The 19077-nt window shown below is 41.5% G+C and overlaps 1 protein-coding gene across 2 annotated transcripts in view; it reads left to right on the top strand.

Annotated features, from left to right (window-relative positions):
* The window catches only part of CNTN3 (contactin 3), a 416756-nt gene that overhangs the window by 378390 nt on the left and 19289 nt on the right, over positions 1-19077 (top strand). For both annotated transcript variants that reach the window (XM_062200206.1, XM_062200207.1), the window contains exons 14-19: positions 3139-3256; positions 4386-4544; positions 4626-4775; positions 6418-6488; positions 7519-7753; positions 10533-10648. In XM_062200206.1, coding sequence (XP_062056190.1) covers positions 3139-3256; positions 4386-4544; positions 4626-4775; positions 6418-6488; positions 7519-7753; positions 10533-10648 — 849 coding nt within the window. The remainder of the gene's footprint in view (positions 1-3138; positions 3257-4385; positions 4545-4625; positions 4776-6417; positions 6489-7518; positions 7754-10532; positions 10649-19077) is intronic.

The following is a 19077-nucleotide window of genomic DNA, read 5'->3' as shown; positions in this document are numbered from 1 at the left end:
AAAAGTCATAATCCCAAAAGAAAATAAGCAAGAATCACAAACTGTATTCAAAAGATATTCAATTTCATTCATATATAGTAAATTTTTAAAATCACAAGATCATTAAAACAGTAGCAGTTTACAATTCCTATCAATTTGTCTGACCTAAGATTTTTTTTTAAAGGTTTGACAAAACACTGTTTTTGCAGCAAAACTGATACACAGGGTCATTTTTTGTTCTTTTTTTTAATCTCTTCAGTAATAATATTCTAACCACAAGCAATGACAAAGTGAAAAGGGCAGAAATTGGTTTGATACAGTGAAAATTTCCTTTTGTTTTTGAATCTGTTTTTGAAATATCTGGGAATATTCAATTGCATCTTGATAAGACATTATCATATGTAAATCAATACTATTTTCAGTTAAATAATTTTTGAATGTTTCTTTTTTTATTTTATTTAAGCTATACAAGTTCCATGTATTTTATGTATACAGATTTAGGAACATAGTGCTACTTCCTACTCTACCCTCCTGCCCACCCATGCTCAAACCTTCTTCCTCCTCCCTCTCATATTCCCACTCTTAATTTATACAATGATCTTTTTGTGAAAGAAATTAGGATTTAGAGTACAGTTAAGTTCATTGACTATTTAAACCTACTGAAACTGACCCTTTGGGAGCCTTGAGGTTTTGACACTGAGACATGTTGATCTATGCACACAATTCATTCATTTTGATGGCCTGGTAGTGTTTCATTAAATATCCCACTACTTAATTATTTATGTTACTGCAGTGGACATTGGGTTGTCTCCATTTTTAGCTATCAGGAATAGTGTTGCTATAAACATTCTTGTACATGTCTTTTGGAGGACATATGTATGCATAGCTGTGGGGTATATGCTTAGGAATGGAATTGACAGGTCATAGGTTATGTGTATTTCTTACCTTAATAGATACGCCCAAGCAGTTTTATAAAGTAGTAGAACCAGCTTACGCTCACAGCAGCAGGAAGAAGAGCTCCAGTTCCACATCTTCACCAGTACTTTTTGTAGTTGTCTATATACGGTGTGTGCCTTGTGATTTGATCAAACCTTTGTGAAACTTTCTAAGTCTGTAAGCATAACTTGCCTCACATATATGTGCCTTCTTGCCCTGGCTTGAGTTCATATCCTCAGGGCCATGTAGTAAATATTTCTCTCTTTAAATCCAATGAAACAAGCACTGGATGTACTTTTGTTAAGATGAATCTCGCCTCTATGTGAGTCTCCACTAGAAGACAATAGTGTGGGAATGAGAAAACAGTCAAAGAGAAAGAATACAAGTAAAGTTTATTGAGAGAGACAAAAGTTAAGGCAAGCTCCCTCTTACTATTTGCTAAATTTTCTTTTCCATTTATGTATTCATTCATTCAACTCCATGTTGGTGCTGAAAAAAAAAAAATCAGTGGTCCCCATTGTATAAATATCTTAGTTAATTGCTTCCTTTTGCTCCTCTGCAATGTAAAAGGATAATTAAAAATTATATTTCCCCTGAGAGTGAGCCTGACTACATTTCTGTTGAAGAGGGTTTGGTTTTTTATTATCCAGTTAAGTGATATCTCTGTCTTCACCCATCCGTACCAAAAGTGAGCAGAAGTTACAAGCCCGGTACCAAACTTTCCCTTATTTCTTCAAGAAACAACACCTGCCAGTGTGCCTAAAAGGTTTGTCTAGATGCTGAAGACTATAAAAGAAGTCCTGTTGCAATTCCATTTTACCCAGCTGCTTTCAAAATAAGCAAATAAAGGAAGGGAAGAATAACAGCCTCACCCTGATGCCTTGATGGCATTTAATAGTAACAGTTCTTCACTGAAAATAAGAGATTTCCATAGAAATGATAATTGCCCTCCTGTGAGTATATGGTGCTCATAAAACCTGAAGAGTTTCTAAAGGTCAGCAAGCATGCAAGGTTTTGTCCTGGGGATAAATTTCTAAATAACCCTGAGGAGAAAGAGCAGGAGGGAGGGAACGAAAAAAGTTCACTTGATGAGAGTAAAATGTGCAAACTTAACAGTTTCTGGATTATCATTTAATTATAGCCATCAATCACCTCACATCTGCTTTCTCCCAGTACCCAGGAAATTCCATCAAAAGCTGTACAATCCAGCCAATGGAGAATATATAGCCCATTAAGAATCCTAAGGGTTGATATCAGTATGTGAGCATTTGCCCAGTGGAAGATTTTAGGAAATACCCTAAAAACAGGTAGAACTCATCTTTGTATACAAACCGGGGCAACCCTAGAAGAGAACTGCCCCTTTTAATTAATAATATAAACACTCACTGCTTCTTATATGCTACCAATTCAGAACTGGACTGGCAGTCATTTTCAAAGGACTTTGCTTTCCAAATCATTTTAGTTCAATCCATATATTTACTAATGCGTGAAACTGGCCTGCAGTTAGTCATTTTATGAACATGATTTTACATTCTTTTTAAATGAGGACCATTTAACGTTGAGCTTTTAGAAATACATTTGCTCCGTTAATTGGCACCGGGGGTGCCAGCAAATGTCTTTATGGACAGCTGTTATTTTTAAGTTTTAAGGTGTTTTAATTTCTTTTTATTGAGGGGTTCATAGTGACTGTCCCTAAATTCTTTTCGCTAAGGAATTAAACGGCTTTAGGCTTTTTAAGCTCCAGTGTGTTCAGAAAAGTGTTTCAACCGTGGTAATCCCCTTGTCGTGCTGCAGTTATCTCCCACCAGATACCTGAGCGCTTCCCTCCTTCTCGGGCATAATTGCAGAGGGGTTGCAACCAGAGAAAACAGTTGAGCTGGTGCTGAGCAGTGGATATAAAAAGCCATGTCACCCTGGTGGAAGTAAATGGACTCTGAGCCTGTAATCTCTGCCTTCATTTATTTTTGAAACCATCAGTGCCCAGGGGAAAGCACGTCGTTTATTTGTCTACAGAAATCTTTGTCTGCAGTCATGTATGGGTTTTTTTTTTTTTTTCAACTTGTTTTTATTTCCCTATATTCTATTGTAGCTTTCTTCTGGCTTGTACCATCTTGACTTTCTCTTTAAGTATGGATTTCTTTGCGGTGTTGTTGTTGGCCACCGCCTTCGTGATTCTTTGTGTTTTTAAAATAACCGTGTGTTCATTACCTGTTTTTCCAACAGAGTTCATCTGGGGATTTAATGATCAGAAACATCCAGCTGAAGCACAGTGGGAAGTATGTTTGTATGGTGCAAACAGGAGTGGACAGCGTTTCATCTGCTGCCGACCTCATAGTAAGAGGTAAACATTAATACCTCTACATGGTTTTATTAAAATATTTATTGATTTAAAAGGCAGGGTTACAGAGAGGCAGAGAGAGAGAGAGAGAGAGAGAAGTCTTCCATCTGCTGGTTCACTCCCCAGGTGGCCTCAATGGCCGGAGCTGCACCCATCCAAGCCAGGAGCCAGGAGCTTCTTCCGGGTCTCCCCTGTGCATGCAGGGACCCAAGGACTTGGACCATCTTCTACTGCCTTCCCAGGCCATAGCAGAGAGCTGGATTGGAAATGGAGCAGCTGAGTCTCAAACCAGCGCCCATATGGGATGCTGGCACTGCAGGCAGTGGCTTTCCCCGCTACGCCACAACACTGGCCCTATCTACATGTTTTTAACTTCACATCTTCACTAAGAATTCTTCACTGCAGGATAAAATCCCATGGTGAAATAGTGTACAAGCATCCTAGTTGTAGTCTTGTTATGATTCCCTCCATATGACACTAAGGATGTCTGTATGACCGTGAAGATTGTGTGAATTCCGTGAAATAAACATCTCAACTCTGCCCTCCAAAGAGCTCTGTCATTACAGTGGGCGTTCCACAACTGCTGCCATGCCAGTATTCAGCAGTTTCTTTTAATATCAGAAGCCACATTGTGCTTATGTGTCTGCTTCAAAAATAATCCAGGTTATCCAGAACGCCTGAGAAAATTTGCTCACCCGAGCTACTGTCCAGGGTACTGATAGGCTACTGGGCTGAAAAATGAGTGACCAGAGTGTAACACAGAGGGAAACACCTCTAGACATCACACCGGTAAGCAACATATTAAAGGGAAGGACATCACACCAAGTATAGAAGGGTACAGGAATCCCACTGAACAGAGACCTCCAAAAAGCTGGTGTCATCTGCACTTACGGAGTATTATGGCTTTGGAATTACCACCTCACGTCTAGATTTAAACATCTTAACAACCGAAACTTAGAAAAAGATTTTCTTAGTTTTATTGCCAGGTAAATGGCCTTTTTCCTTAAGTGCTTTTGAAATTGGCATCCGTTGGAGGTATTGTAGTGATCACATGACCCACTCTTCACTTTGGTCCAAAGAGCGTGACATTTATGGAATTGCTACCCACTGTTTGCATTCTTGCCTTCTTTAGGTTCACCTGGGCCACCAGATAATGTGAAGGTAGTTGAGATTACAGATACAACCGCCCAACTGTCTTGGGAGGAAGGTACAGACAACCACAGCCCCATCATCACCTATTCTATCCAGGCGAGGACACCTTTCTCCGTGGGTTGGCAAGCCGTCACAACAGGTAGTGGGGGAGGCAGGTGCTGTGGGCTTCAAGTCAGTGCTAAAGTATGCAGTTCTTAACCTCTCACCTATTCCTCCGTAGTGCCTGAGGTCATCGATGGGAAAACACACACAGCTACTGTTGTTGAGTTAAACCCCTGGGTCGAGTATGAATTTCGGGTTGTAGCCAGTAACAAAATCGGAGGTGGAGAACCCAGTTTGCCCTCAGAAAAAGTAAGAACTGAAGAGGCAGGTTAGTGTTTCTGTTTTCTGAGTAATGGGTTCATAGATTTTTTTCCTGCGTGTATATTTCCACTGCCCTTGGCCCTGGTCTCCAAGCCAGCAGGCATCACCTCGATAATCCATTGTCACAATTATCTGACCTTTCTAATGGCAGTACTGGCCATATGGCATTTGTCAAAAGCAACATGTGTAAGTGATTCTGATGCAGTGTGACATTTCCAAGAGTTCATTCAGTCCATCATAAATGCTCATTAGTGCATGTTGAGTGAATATGTTTTTGTCACTTAAGGTTATAATTACTATCTGACACAGTTACCCTGTTAACAGGAGAAGCGCTGTTTTCATTTGTAACAAGCGTTGACAAATTGGGAGGATAATGACATTTGGGAGGTCTGCGGCTAGGAAGCCTCATTCTGCCACCAAGCTCAGCAGATGAGCTTACAAGGTTGATGAATAGCTGTGTTTTGGCCCCTCAAGTGTTAGATTAAGAAAGGATCGTTGTTAAGAATTTCCATGTGAGGGAACTGTTAATGTACACCCGAACAAAATTGTATAGTGCTAAAAACAGGAAAACTCAAAATCAGGACATGTCTACAGGCATCGCATTGCAGACAGAGCTAAAGATTCTTCTGTTCAGAATCTGTCATAATTAATATGAACTGAAATGAAGTTTGAAGGAGAGCTGATATATCACTGTGGAAACTAAGCCGATGTAGAAGTACTGGATTATGCTTCAGTCATTTCGATGATGCTGTTTCCCTCTGGGCGTTGCACATGTCTATGCCAGCTGTTACGAGAAATAGGAGGCTTGTGCCTGCCTTCGTCTGTTGGTCTTTTGTTCACACCGCCCGTATTTAGGGAGAATCTACTCTGTGCTCAGTACCGCCCAGATGTCGCATATACAGTTTTGAACAGGACAAAGACCTACTTTTATGGAATGTACATCCTAGTGGTGTCCTGGGGTCTTCCAAGCAGAAAGCCAGTGTAAAAAGGAGACATCCGATGCTTGTGTGCGATTTAGAAAGAATACCTCCTAACAAGATTCAAGGATCTGAGGTGGAGTCATTCCTAAGTGAAGCCAAGATTGTTTTGAGAGCTTTGTTTCCACTTAGAATAGTCACAAGTTAAATGTTACATTTTATTGGTTTCCCACCATCCCTGCTGGTGAATAGCTTTGCCTACTTTTACTATCTCTCATACTAGTTTGCCAAATACCTTCCAACTGTTATTTTGTTCTGACTGACTGGGAGATTTGGGATCTTTTATAATCTCATGCAAATAAAAAAAAAATCTGATGACCTCAACAAAATCTTTTATAATTTCATGCAAACATACACATGCATGATAGTACCTCAGAAGTTCATGGAAATTGAGTTAGTGTCAAAAACTTTGAACTCTATGTATGGTTTTTTTCCTAATAAGCATTTCCATAAAGTTTTTTTTAAGGTTCTTGTATGCATGGATTTAAAAATTATTTTTGTATCAAAATACATTGATACTTTGATTCCATTTTCCATGAACTGTTTTGAAGTGCTCTCATAATACATGTATGTCTAATGTGTCAAATACGAAACGTGCCGCATACTATCTTCTTTCAGATACATATTGCTGTATGTAAATAGGGTTCATCTCTGTCTCTCTGCCCCACATAGTTCCTGAGGTGCCACCTTCTGAAGTCAGTGGCGGAGGGGGAAGCCGGTCGGAGCTTGTGATTACATGGGACGTAAGTGCCTACTTCAGCATGGCAATGCTGTTCTCACCATCCTCACTCACCGCCTCCCAGGTGGTGCTGGTACCCGAGGAGGAGACGCTGCAATACACTGAGGGTGCTGGTGCAGTCTGTGGTGATGGTGGTGTCACTGGTATTACAGGTGCTGCCCGTGGTGATAGATGCACTAGTAGTTAACGTTTTTCAGTATTTGTTTTGTGTCAACCAGTGCTGCTTTCATTTTGTACATATTCATCTCTTTGTATCCTTATAACATTTTGTAAATGAAAACGATAAGGTGCAGAGATGATTAGCAATTTGTTCAAGGTCATTTGGCTGGTAAACTTGGGGATGAGAGTCAGCTCCCCATTGCTGACTCTTGTGCTACTCCCAGATCTACCATCACTACCTGCACACTTCACCAATGTTGTCACACAATGCAGCAGGTTCTTGGGTCTCTGTTCCTTTTCTGGCTATTCTCTGAGCTTTTACTTTGTCATGAGTGGGGGAAAGAATTAATTAGCACTTTCAACATCAGAAGGTACTTGAATTATCTGTATTACTTGAATTTGGTGATAAAAAAATCAAGAGTCAGGAGGCTATGATGGAGTGTCAGCATTTCACATGACCCCAGAGCATTGAGTAATAAGCTTGCATTTATTCCCCTTCTCTTTTTCTTTCTTATCCATTTTTTTGTTTTACCAATTAGTATGCAATCATTTTATAAATGTGTAATTTCTTCCTATGAAATCTACTTTAGGGGTCAGATCATCTTTATTTAAATTAAGATACCAGCATGTTTTGAAGAATCACAGAAAATCCAGTTCATTAACTGGATACCTGTGAAGGGGTAGCATATGTCAAGGAAAAAAAGCAGCTGATCTGATTGCCCCACTGATGCTTATCTCCTTTTTTAAAAACCCAACTGCTTAATACAATGCAGATTATTATTTGATGACTCTTATGAAAGATTAGGCCTGTAGCTACATTCATTTTTGCCTTGCTCTCCCATGTAAGGGTGATTTAATATGTCTTTCCTTTATAGCCAGTCCCTGAAGAACTACAGAACGGTGAAGGTTTTGGATATGTGGTTGCTTTCCGCCCTCTTGGGGTTACCACCTGGATCCAGACAGTGGTGACATCCCCCGACACCCCAAGATACGTCTTCAGGAATGAAAGCATCGTGCCGTTTTCCCCCTACGAAGTTAAAGTGGGTGTTTACAATAACAGAGGTGAAGGACCGTTCAGCCCAGTGGCAACAGTGTTCTCTGCAGAAGAAGGTAGGGAATGGAGGGTGATGGATCAGGGCCAACCACATCCACAAGCTATGTGCTACAAAGTGATAGCAAAGTGCTATTCCCATGTCAGATATTATTTTTCCAGAAGAATAGAGACAGATGTTTCTGTTAGATTCTGGTTCAGGTCACAAAGCTCACTCTTAGTGTCCTGACGTACAGGTCAGTGCATCTGCAAAGGATATAGCATCAGTTAAAGCTGTGGGGGACTCATACATCCTCTGTTCCACGTTGTGAAGCAGGGAATGGCATAGCCTGCACAACTCTTCCTTCTTTGTGGAGTAAAAATAAGATATTCCCTTGGAGCTACTCTAGTCCTGAGTTATATTGTCGTTCCCATGGCCTGGGAAAAAGACATTTACAGGATGCCGAGTGAAGAGGAAGGACCAGACACGTGGCATTCAAGAGACTTGGAATGTGCAGGCTTGATCCAAGTGGTGTAGACAGATACACACATACTTCATTCCGAACCCATTCCCTTTCTCTGACTCTCTCATACTCCAGATATTGAGACAGCTAAGATTTCTCTCAAGACCACTTTCGAAAGTTGTAATAAAATAAGAGAATTATATGAAACAGCCATTTTATGGAGCTGAATGTTGGCTATCTCATATAATTCCACACAATGAAAATGGCAGGAGCTACCAAGTATTGAAAGCTCACCATCTACCAGAATGTTCAGATGAGGAATGAGGAGTAGGCACGATTGTTGTTCCTCATTTACAAATGAGAAAACAAAAACCTGGTGAAAGACACTATTAAGTTTGCCAGAACCAGTAGAGTAAGTAGTAGAGCCAGCGTTTTAACCCAGGGCCTTTAGTTTTAACCATTCTGAGATCATGAAATATCACACCAGAGTATCTCACCTACTCTCTAGACTTGCAGTGACTTCTAAGAAAGTAGTCCACGGTTATCATTCCTAAAAAGAAGAAGTCCATTTTTCTTAGGACTCCCACCCCATTCTTGTCTTCTCATTTTCACCACGTACTGAGAAGAATGAAAACAGGTACAGACATCCTTCTGTATCTATAAGGGATTGATTTCAGGATCCCCATGGATACTGAAATCTGCTGCTGCTAACTTCCTTTATATAAAATGGTGTAGTAAGGGTAGGCATTTGTCCTAGCAGTTATGATACCAGTTAGGACTCCCTTGTCCCCTGTCCAAGTGTCTGGATTCGATTCCTAGCTCTAGCTCCTGATTTTAGCTTCCTGCTGATGTTGACCCTGAGGGGCAGCGGGGATGGCTCAAATAGTTGGGTTCCTGCCACCCACATCAGAGACTTGGATTGAGATTCTACCTCCTGACTTTAGCCTGGCACAGGCATTTGGGTAGTGAACTCTATCTATCTATCTATCTATCTATCTATCTATCTACCTACCTACCTACCTCTCTCTCTATCTATCAATCCATATTCCTACCAACCTGTCTCTTTTTTCTGCCTGTCAAATAAACTTTTGTATAGTGGTGTAGTATTTGTGTATAAACTCTATACACCATCCTGTGTACTTTAAATTATCCCTTGATTACTTATAACACCTAATAGGATATAAATTTTATGTGATAGTTGTTACACTATATTGTTTTAGAAATAATGACAACCATAAAATCTCCATGTTCAGTGCAGACACTATTTTTGGGAATATATTTTGGCTGACTTTTGGTTTAATCCTCACCTGCAGAATCCATAAACGCCTGGACTGTTTTATTAAAGTGTTCACAAAAGGAGTCTGGTTTGCATAGGCAGACCCCATGTTTAGAACGTATCGGGGATTACAAGGGCAGGTCAAGGTCTGAGAAGCAATGACCATGAGCCAGAGAGTTTACAGACACTGCCATCCCTGTGCACCTAGGCCCTGAGGGCTCACAGCTGCATGCAGGAATACTCAAGGCCTTTTATCCCTATCGTCTCTCCCCTTTCCTTCTCCTGTTACCGTGCTCCTACGGATGAGTTGGTTAAAGATCTTTCTGTTCAAACCTCAGAAATAGATTCGGCTTGCCTAAGAACAAAAGTGAGAGATTTATTGGAAATATACAAGGACATCTCATGAAATTAAAGGAAGAGTTAAACAGCAAACCTCATGAAGAACCTTAATCAGAGAAGCTCTAGGGACTCAGAAAATGGTCTGCTCCTCCAGTGCCTTAGACCAAGGCTCTGTCTTAGCATAAATCAGCCACGGCCAGGGAGCAGGATCATTTAATACAGAAATGGATATTGGAAGAGATGAGATTCCTGCTCAGAGTGGTGCTGTGAGAAGGGACAATTACTGTGAACCCTATCTCAAAGCGCCCCTTCTGTGGGCCTAGGCTATAGAAAGCACTCAAGCAATGCCTAGTGAGTAAATGAACTTGGCTTTGACATTTGCTTTGCAAGACAAAAAAAAAAAAATTGGTAATATTTGGGAGCATAGTAGTTCCCAAGCAGCAGATGTGAGATGAAGAAGAAGGAAATGAAGACAGGGCAGAGAGAACAAAGGGAAAACAGAAGAGAAGGAAGACACCCAGAAATGGGTGCAAGGCAGGAAACCACAGGTGGCTCTCGCTGTTTCACAAGGAAAGGCCCATGGCAATGATGCCACCTCTTCTTAATAAATGGATCAGTGTCCATATTTTCAAGATGTCCTGCGCATTTTCAAATACTGTATAGAATATTTTCTAGGTTTTTCATATACATTAAAATGATCTATTTAAAATAAAAACTCCAATATATTTTTAAATTAACTGACAAGATTATAACTATAGCTTGATTTTTGTTTTCAAACAGAGCCTACAGTGGCCCCATCCCAAGTTTCTGCAAATAGCCTGTCTTCCTCAGAAATCGAAGTTTCATGGAACACCATTCCTTGGAAGCTAAGCAACGGACATTTGCTTGGCTATGAGGTAATCCCTCTGAAAATTAGCTTATGTTTGAGTGTTCTCATGCTACCTAGTCTCCTTTCATTTGGGATTCTTCTTAGGAACAACATTTTCAGTCTCTAGCACACACTTTCTTACCAACACATTGTCCCATATGATTATCTGTGGATACTGAATTCAGCTCTACCAGTTGAATGAAAATAACTTCAGTCCAGGGAGAAAAGGAGCATGAAAAGATATAAAGGAAATCACGTATCTGTAGGCCAGATATTCCAGATGCGTTGAGATTGCACTATATTGCACTATATATAAAGTCCCAAGGCTTTATTTTATCTTGTCCATTCTCAGCTCAACTGTTTCTAGGCCTCTCTATGAACAATGAGTTCAGTGCAAATGGTTGTTCTCAGAATTCACTCTGCCTCTGGCCTGGCCCTTCTGGGCTTTCCACAGACACCCCCTCCCCCACTTCCGCAGGACCCTGCTTCTGCAGGTGGGCCTCTGCTCCCCCACCATGGCCCGCTCAATCGGCAATGTATTCCCTCTTTGTGCTCACAAACTCTTCCTTAAAGTCCTGCAAAGCCTTGCCACCCTTAGGAACAGGACGCTGCGTCTTTCCTCTTTCTTGACCACTCAAACATGTCCTGTTGGGTGGTTTACTGGAACTTCATTACATTTGGCCTTCTGCCATCTTCTATTTTAGACGTCTCATCTGATTTCACCAAACAGAAAGGTTTTGAAGATAAGGTTACCTTATAGACAGTGGACTTCCCTAGAGGCTAGAAGAGAATGCCACAGCGTACCGAGGCCACTAAGAAAGTAAGTCAGTAATCAGAGGGAGGTGATTTCCTGACGACATAAAAGTAATGTGCTTCTCTAAATTTCTGACTCATCGTAGTAAGTGATGAGTTGGTCCAAGCTATGCCTCAGAGGAATTTTTGAAATACTAATTTACCTATTTTCCCCGATAAATATTCTCTAGCAAATATTCAGCTCCAAGCATATTTCCCACAAAGGAGTGTATGGAAGGCTTTCCAGAGGAAAAGTTGCTCTCAAGGTTCTTCCTACCCTAGCTTTATTCTCAAAGGCCAGACTTATAAAGAGAGTTTTCCATGCATCCTGGAGGGGGAGAAGAGGGAAAATGTAACTGAAACAAAAAATAGAAGAAAAATTTTTGGAGAGGGGAAAAAAAAAAGGTCTAGAGCTTAAAGAATCTCCTGGGCCCACACCTTTCTACCCAGGTTGGTGGCAAGATCATAAAAGGAACACCACCTAGCAGTGACCCTCTGTTCAGCAACCATGGCCCTGAACCAGGATGGAACTCAAAGGATCAAATTTTGGCAAGGCTTTGTGCAGGGAGCTTCGGGGGTGACTGTGGTTGAATTCCCCATTAGCCAAGCAGGGTATGGGATTCAATGTTGAACCAGATTGATTTAAAGAAAATAAATGAGCAGGTTTGATATGACTCAGGCTGGGGACTGAGATGCACAACCTCGCTGAATAACTTGGCCTTTATGAGCCACAGGACAGGATCGTAGTTCCTGACCGGGTTGCATCATGTAGAACAGTTAAGAGAAATAAATGAGAGAATACATATACACGCGCTTAGCCAACTTTTGGGCTAAGGGAGTATTTGAGCTCTCTGGAGATGGGTAGCTAGCCCAGGGGCAGGTAGGGGTGATTTCTGAATCTATACTTTGGAGCTTGGTAAGAGTCCTCCCAATGGAGATATTCTCTATGAAAGAATTACACCATGTTGATCATTAAACCCACACTATTTTAAACCCACACTATTAAACCCACACTATTTTAGAATTGGACAGACATGCATTCACATCTGCTTGATTAGAACATGAGCTGCTTCAGGGAAGGGGAACTCTGTTTGGTGATGTGTCCCACACGCCTACAGTTGTATCTGGCATGGGCGAGGCATGCAGAACACGTGTGTTGATTGGATACCTGCAGCTTCGGCTCCTGTGTCTCTTTCACCGCTGTACGTCCTTGAGCAAGTAACTGAAGCTCTCCAAGGCTCAGCTGAAATGGAGATAGTAATTGATAACACTATTTGCAAGTGAAATGAAATAAAGTCACCATTGTGCAAGGGGCCCAAAGAGACTTGTAGAACTTCCACTTGTCCCAGTTTTGAATGCAGGACTTTGGGAGGAGATTTCCTTGAAAGAAAAAGAAAAATGAAAACCAGTGAAACAATAGAGGGACACTTTACACAACCCCAGTGTGAGACCCTGGCTGTTGTTCCTGAGAAAAGCAGTGAGAAAGGGGGGGGGGGGGGCTTTAGTGCAATTAATTACAGGTTGAAATGCATTGCATTTTGCCTGTCTGTGCAAAGAGCAGCAAACACAGTGTCCAAATTGAGCTGAATGCAGTACTCAAGAAAAATAGCAGTGAAACATTTCTTCCCAAGTGCCTGGTATGTATGAAGAGAGAAAACACCCTATGAGAAAGATGCTGCAGTTGTAGTGTTTTGTCAAAACAAATTTTTTTAAAGATTTTTATTTTATTTATTTGAAAGAGTTACAGAGAGAGGTAGAGACGGAGTGAGGTCTTCCATCTGCTGATTTACTCCCCAGAAAGCCACAATGGCTGGAGCTGAGCCAATCCGAAGCCAGGAGCCAGGAGCTTCTTCCTGGTCTCCCACATGGGTGCAGGGCCCAAGGACTTAGGCCATCTGCTACTGCTTTCCCAGGCCATAGTAGAGAGCTGGATAGGAAGAGGAGCAGCTGGGACTAGAACCAGCACCCATATGGGATATTGGCGCTTCAGGCCTGGGCTTTAATCTGCTGCACCACAGCACCAACCCAAAAACAAATTGTTAAGAATTACATACTACCATATGTGATACAATAGTTATTTGTGACTATTTTAAAACTTACTGTCCATTTGATTATTGTGTTCCTGCTGAACTGAGGTCTTTTTATTTTTTATTTGGTGAATGCTTTATTTCTAAAGCCTTTGACTAGATGTAAATGAAAACTGTTACATCAAAAATAACAAACAAAACACTAATTTGGAAAAAAAAAGGAAGATTCAGTATTTGGGAAGATCATAAGAACTGATCTATGTCCTTCTACCAAGATAAAAATACATCAGTTTTTAGTTTCAGTACTGATTTGAAATTAACATAGGCGAAAAATGACTTGGAGTATTTAATTATCAGTCATGTGGCTAACTTTCTGGGCTGCAGTTTCCCCAGTTCGGCTGTCCGATTGTTAATAGCGCCTGCCTTCCTCTCATCTCGGTGAGGGTGGATCCCGTGCCGCGTGGCATGCTGAGCACACATCATCATTAGCATCCGGACTAATTTTCCTTCTGATTTGACCAAGCAGGAGTGGAGGAGCTCATTTCCCTGGGCTCCAATTTATTTCATCTGCTAAGCTCGTGCATTCAGGCTTACATCTTTCCCAGTGCCCTTTTGGATAGGAACAAGAGATGCAGACATGAAAAGGAGCAGGCAGATGCCTTTAAGTTCATAGACAGTGGGTGCCTGAGGAACAAAAGCTCCAAGTTCTAGGATGGTGTCTACAGTCAATTTCTTTAAAGTCATTTCGTATGTTGAAAGAATACATTTAGGGCGAATGACCTTGACAAGTGATGGAAACAGGGCTATGCTTGTGGAACAATACGTAGTAGCAGATTTAGGGAGACCTTCACAGATTCTATGAACAGTTTAGCTGCGGAATGTAACTCCCTTAATGTGAGCAGGATTCAAAACTTGCACACACACACACACACAGACTTCATTGGTGCCTTCCTCCAGCCTCCTGTTCCAAACAGCTGTACAGAATGTGTTTACTTCCTACTATTTTAATTAGACGGGAAAAAGATGTCAAATATTTGAGTACAGTTTTTTGAGAATATGAAAACTCCCCTTAGGAAGAAAGACATGCATTGAGTCTCATTCCCTGCTCATTGGGCAAAGAACTCAACTTCACGGCAGCCCAGTTCAAATGCACACAGGCAAATTGGATACAGACGATTAAAAACATTCTAGATAAATATAACACAGGTAGAAATGCATTTTGGTGAAACAAATGCAAAGTTGGGGAGTGGCTGGAGAGGTTATGCTGGAGACAACAGAAGATGTAGCCCTTCCTGAGGGGTTGTGGCCCAAAGGATCCTGTGTCCTTGATCAGGCAAGGATGTTGCCTACCAAACAGTGAGGAGTCAGGGCGATAAATATCCCAGCCTCTCTTTGTTCCCTCTGTCCCATCTCCTGCTTCCTATCTCCTAAGTCCAGCCAGAAGCCAGAGGCCAAAGCAGCTAGACTGCTGTATGTGGCTCAGGCCTGTGCCCCCAGGGTTGGGGGCAAAGTGCAGAATAGAAGAGAGAGCTGAAGTTGTCTTCCCCCAAGATCTGCTGATGCATTTCTGCCTGCCATCTACTTATTGAAATGTGTCTGATGGGGCGAGTGTGTGGCCCACCAGTAAGATTGCCCACAGTCCACATCTGTGTGCCTGGGTTCAAACCCTGGCCCCGATTCTAGGTTCCTGCTAATGCGTACCCTGGTAGGCAGCAAGTGATAACTTAAGTAGTTGGGTCCCTGCCACTCACATGGTAGACCTAAACTGAGTTCCTGGCCCTCTGATTCAGCCTGGCCCAGACCCAGCCATTTTGAGCATTTGGGTCTGAATAATGCAAGGTAGCTCCCTCCCTCTCTCTTTCTCTCTCTCTCTCTCTCTCTTTCTCTCTGCCCCCCAAGTAAATAAATTTATTTTAAAAACATAAATAAGTAAGTAGATCTACCCTAATGGCTAAGTTGAATAAATAAATAGATCTGGCCTAATGACTGAGTTAAAATATTTTCCTCTGAAAATCTATTAAGGACAAATATAATTCTTTTAGTCTAAAAGTGCGTTTCACTTAATACATGTTTTTTAATGGCTAAAAACAGTGCCAGTTTTCAGTACGTTATTTTTACAAACTGCATTCAATTTTAAGCTCAAATTTAGTGAAATTTCTGAGGCAGCGATGTTAAGGAGGTCTCACATAAGGAACGTTAGTTTTTAGCATAACTGAATACCCAGGCTGGCATTGTAGCATGTCAGGTAAAGCCGCTGCCTCTGATGCTGGCATCCCATATAGGTGCCGGTTCAAGACCTGGCTACTCCAGTTCCAATTCAGGTCCCTGCTAATGTGCCTGGGAAAGCAACAGAAGATGGCCCAAGTGCTTGGGCCCCTTCCACTCACATGGAAGACCTGGGTGAAATTCCTGGATTCTGGCTTGGGCCTGGCCCAGCCCTGACTGTTGTGGCAATCTGGGGAGTGAACAAGTGGCTGGAAAATCTCTCTGTCTCTTCCTCTGGATAACTCTGACTTTCAAATAAATAAATCTTAAAAAAAAAAGAATTAGTAAATACTTGTAGAAATAAAGATAATGATTTTTTTAATTAATTTATTTTGAAAGGTTAGATAAGGAAAGACACAAAGGGAGAAATCTTCCATCCGCAGGTTCACTCTCCAAATGGCCACATTGGTGGGGGCTGGGCCAGGCTCAAATCAGGAGCTAAAAGCTTCATCTTGTTCTCCCACAGGTTAGAAGGGGCCCAAGGATTTGAGCCAACTTCTGCTGCTTTCCCAGGCCATTATCAGGGAGCTGGAGGAAAGTGTAGCAGCCAGGACACAAACCAACACCCTTAGGGGATGCTGGTGTTGCAGGCGTGGCTTAACACGTTATGCTACAAAGCAGACCCTGAGATAATGTTTTTAATCCTGGAATTCTTCAAGTTTATTTCTGCTTACTTACCCAGATAACAATATATTGGCTTGTAAAATGGTTTTGTGATTCTGAAGCAATTGAATGTATTATCTCTTCAAGACACCAGAGCGCTACTATTTCACAGATCCCTAGAATACTAGGACTTGAATTCCTCCTGGCTTGGTAAATCCTGCAGTAAGACGAGGAGGGGGTGGGGCATTCTTAAGCTTGTGTTTGTGCAAGTCATTCAATGGTTCAACAATATCCAGGGCTTTGTCCCTGGGAGACACATTCCAAATCACTCCCTACCTCTCCACCCACTGCCCATAGCTGCCTAGAGCTGCAGATAATACTCAACCCTTTATGCACTATTTTTCCTGCATGTGTGCATTTTTGATAAAATTTAATTCATACATCAGGAAGAGTAAGAGACTAACAAGGACCAACCATAACAAAGAACAATCATAACATTTATAGTGTAATGAGTTATGCACATGTAGTCTCTCTGTCTCTGTCTCTCTCAATGACTTACTGTACTATTCCCCTTTTCACTTGTGGTTGACCTTGAGTAACTGAAACCATAGGAGGTGAAACTGGATGAGGGGGACTGCTGTCTGGACTGGCCCAATTCAGAGAGAAAGAGCCAGGTGATGGCAAAGACAGACAAGGCTCTGCCTCAGGTGTTTGCCTCTGCTGAGCCAGGAAGTACAGTCAGTTCCCTTTGCAGGTCACCTCTGAGTAGGGAACCAAGCTAGAGTGAGTGACTTCAGACCTTAAAGTTAGGGAGGGGCAGGGTTTGGAGGAGAGGGAGGAGACTGAATCTCTCAGGAGTCCAGCAATGGAAAATAAGAACCACAGTTTGTTCTTAAACACCTTCTCCTTTGGCGTGGATTTGCCTTTTAACTAAGTTCCTCTCCTAAATGCAGAGTGAATTACAACATAAAAAAAATCCCTGTGTTTCTTTGGTTCTGGAAAATTCTGCTACTTTCTTTTGTTTTTTGAATGTTGTCTTTTCCTGAATCTCTCTGTCTGGGACTCTTGTTTGGAAATTCTCACTCTACCCTCAGTGTCCCTTAAATTTGCTTTCATAATTTTTATTTTCGTCTTCAAGCTATGTTCTGGGTTAATTATTTCCCTCTTCTACCGTTAGGCTTCATCTTAACTCCATCACTGATTTTATTATTATTTCTTTAAATCTACTTTTCAGGTCAAAGAGTTCTTGTTATTTTTCAAACCTGGATGATCTTTTCTCTTTATCTGTTAGTCTTGTTGATGGATCCACCCTCTTTTTTAGAAAAGTTGGACAAGTTAACTATAATTATATGGAAGCCCATGATCGTTAGACTCCCCTGTCCATGTCTGTGGACTTCCTCACAGGTTGAACTAGTTGAAGAATTTCCCCAAACAGGATCAGCTCACCCCACATGCAGCAAGCCAATTACCGACACTTGTGTGGTGGAAGATAGTAGGGGTTTATTTCCAGTACACAGAGCAAGGAGTCAGGAAACTATTGCTCAATTCCCTGACTTCCCGAGGGCTCAAAGGCAGGGGATCTCACAGATGGAAGTGGGGGAGGAGCAGGACCACGGCCAGCTTGTGTGTGAGGTCCACAGTGCACGTGGCCTTCCTTTGATTCGTCAGGGATCGGGGCTAGCGTGTTTCATTTGGAAAGGTAGAGGGGGAACTCTGTTCTGTCTGGGGTCTAGATTGGCTTTTATTTTGTCTCATCAGGGCCTGCTAGTTCCTGGGAAGCTGTCGAATAGAGGCCAGCATTGAGAGTTGTTAACTGTAGGGGTGACCTCAGTCTGTGATGCTGGGTCTTGGCCCCAATCTTACTGCTCTTGTGTGGCTCCCTTAATTTAATGAGATAATCTTTACAGAGGGACTGCAAGCCAAGGGATAGCCTGATAAAGGCTGCATCAAAGGCATTGGGGTAGGGGCTCAGCTGCAATGTCAGCAGTCCCTAGGATGCTTTGAAGTAGTTGCTCCTGCTCATCATTTATGGTGCTGTTTCACATCCTATCGACTTTATGTTGATCGGTTCTTCTCTAAACCATGATATTCCCAGTGTTTGCTCCCTCAGCCTTGACACCTTGTCTTCTCCCTTTCCATGCCTTGTAACACTCAGATTGACATGGAGATATTCCATTGTCTTAGTTGCAGAGCTTTCATTATTTTCTAAATCCAGAATACAACTAAGAAAGTCTTTCTTATTCCCTTTCCTACATATTTACACATGCTCTGGCCTTCTGTAGACATTTCTAAACAAAATTGTATAGAACATAACTGAATACTGAGAGAAAGCTGGTGACACTATCCATGACAGTGCCTTGTTTATGTTTTAAGTTATCTGTGTATTTATTCAATTTGTTAGGTAGCACAACTTAAGAAGATTATATAATCAATTTTGATTAACTAGCATCATGTTCAAGGTTGGCACAAATATTCCCTTTGTCTAAATATGCATGATATATTTTAGAAACTAAGACCCAAAAATAAATCTGTTATTCCGATACATGGAGATTGCCTGAGTACTTCCAACTCACTGCTATCAAGCACCTTCAAGTGCTTTCTACAGATGGATTTATAAAAGCCATCCCATATGCCAATTATACATTATTTTTACTTCTTCTCTAAATCAGTCTCCTAAGGAACACTTTCTTAAGAAATTTATCTTGAGGTAATTTGATATATCAGGATGAAAAAAATAAAAAAAAGCCCATGGATAGGAATCCAACAAGAG

Source organism: Lepus europaeus, chromosome 9 (genome assembly GCF_033115175.1).
Source record: "Lepus europaeus isolate LE1 chromosome 9, mLepTim1.pri, whole genome shotgun sequence".
NCBI classification, from domain to species: Eukaryota; Metazoa; Chordata; class Mammalia; order Lagomorpha; family Leporidae; genus Lepus; species Lepus europaeus.
This window is presented reverse-complemented; position numbering and strand designations above follow the sequence as displayed.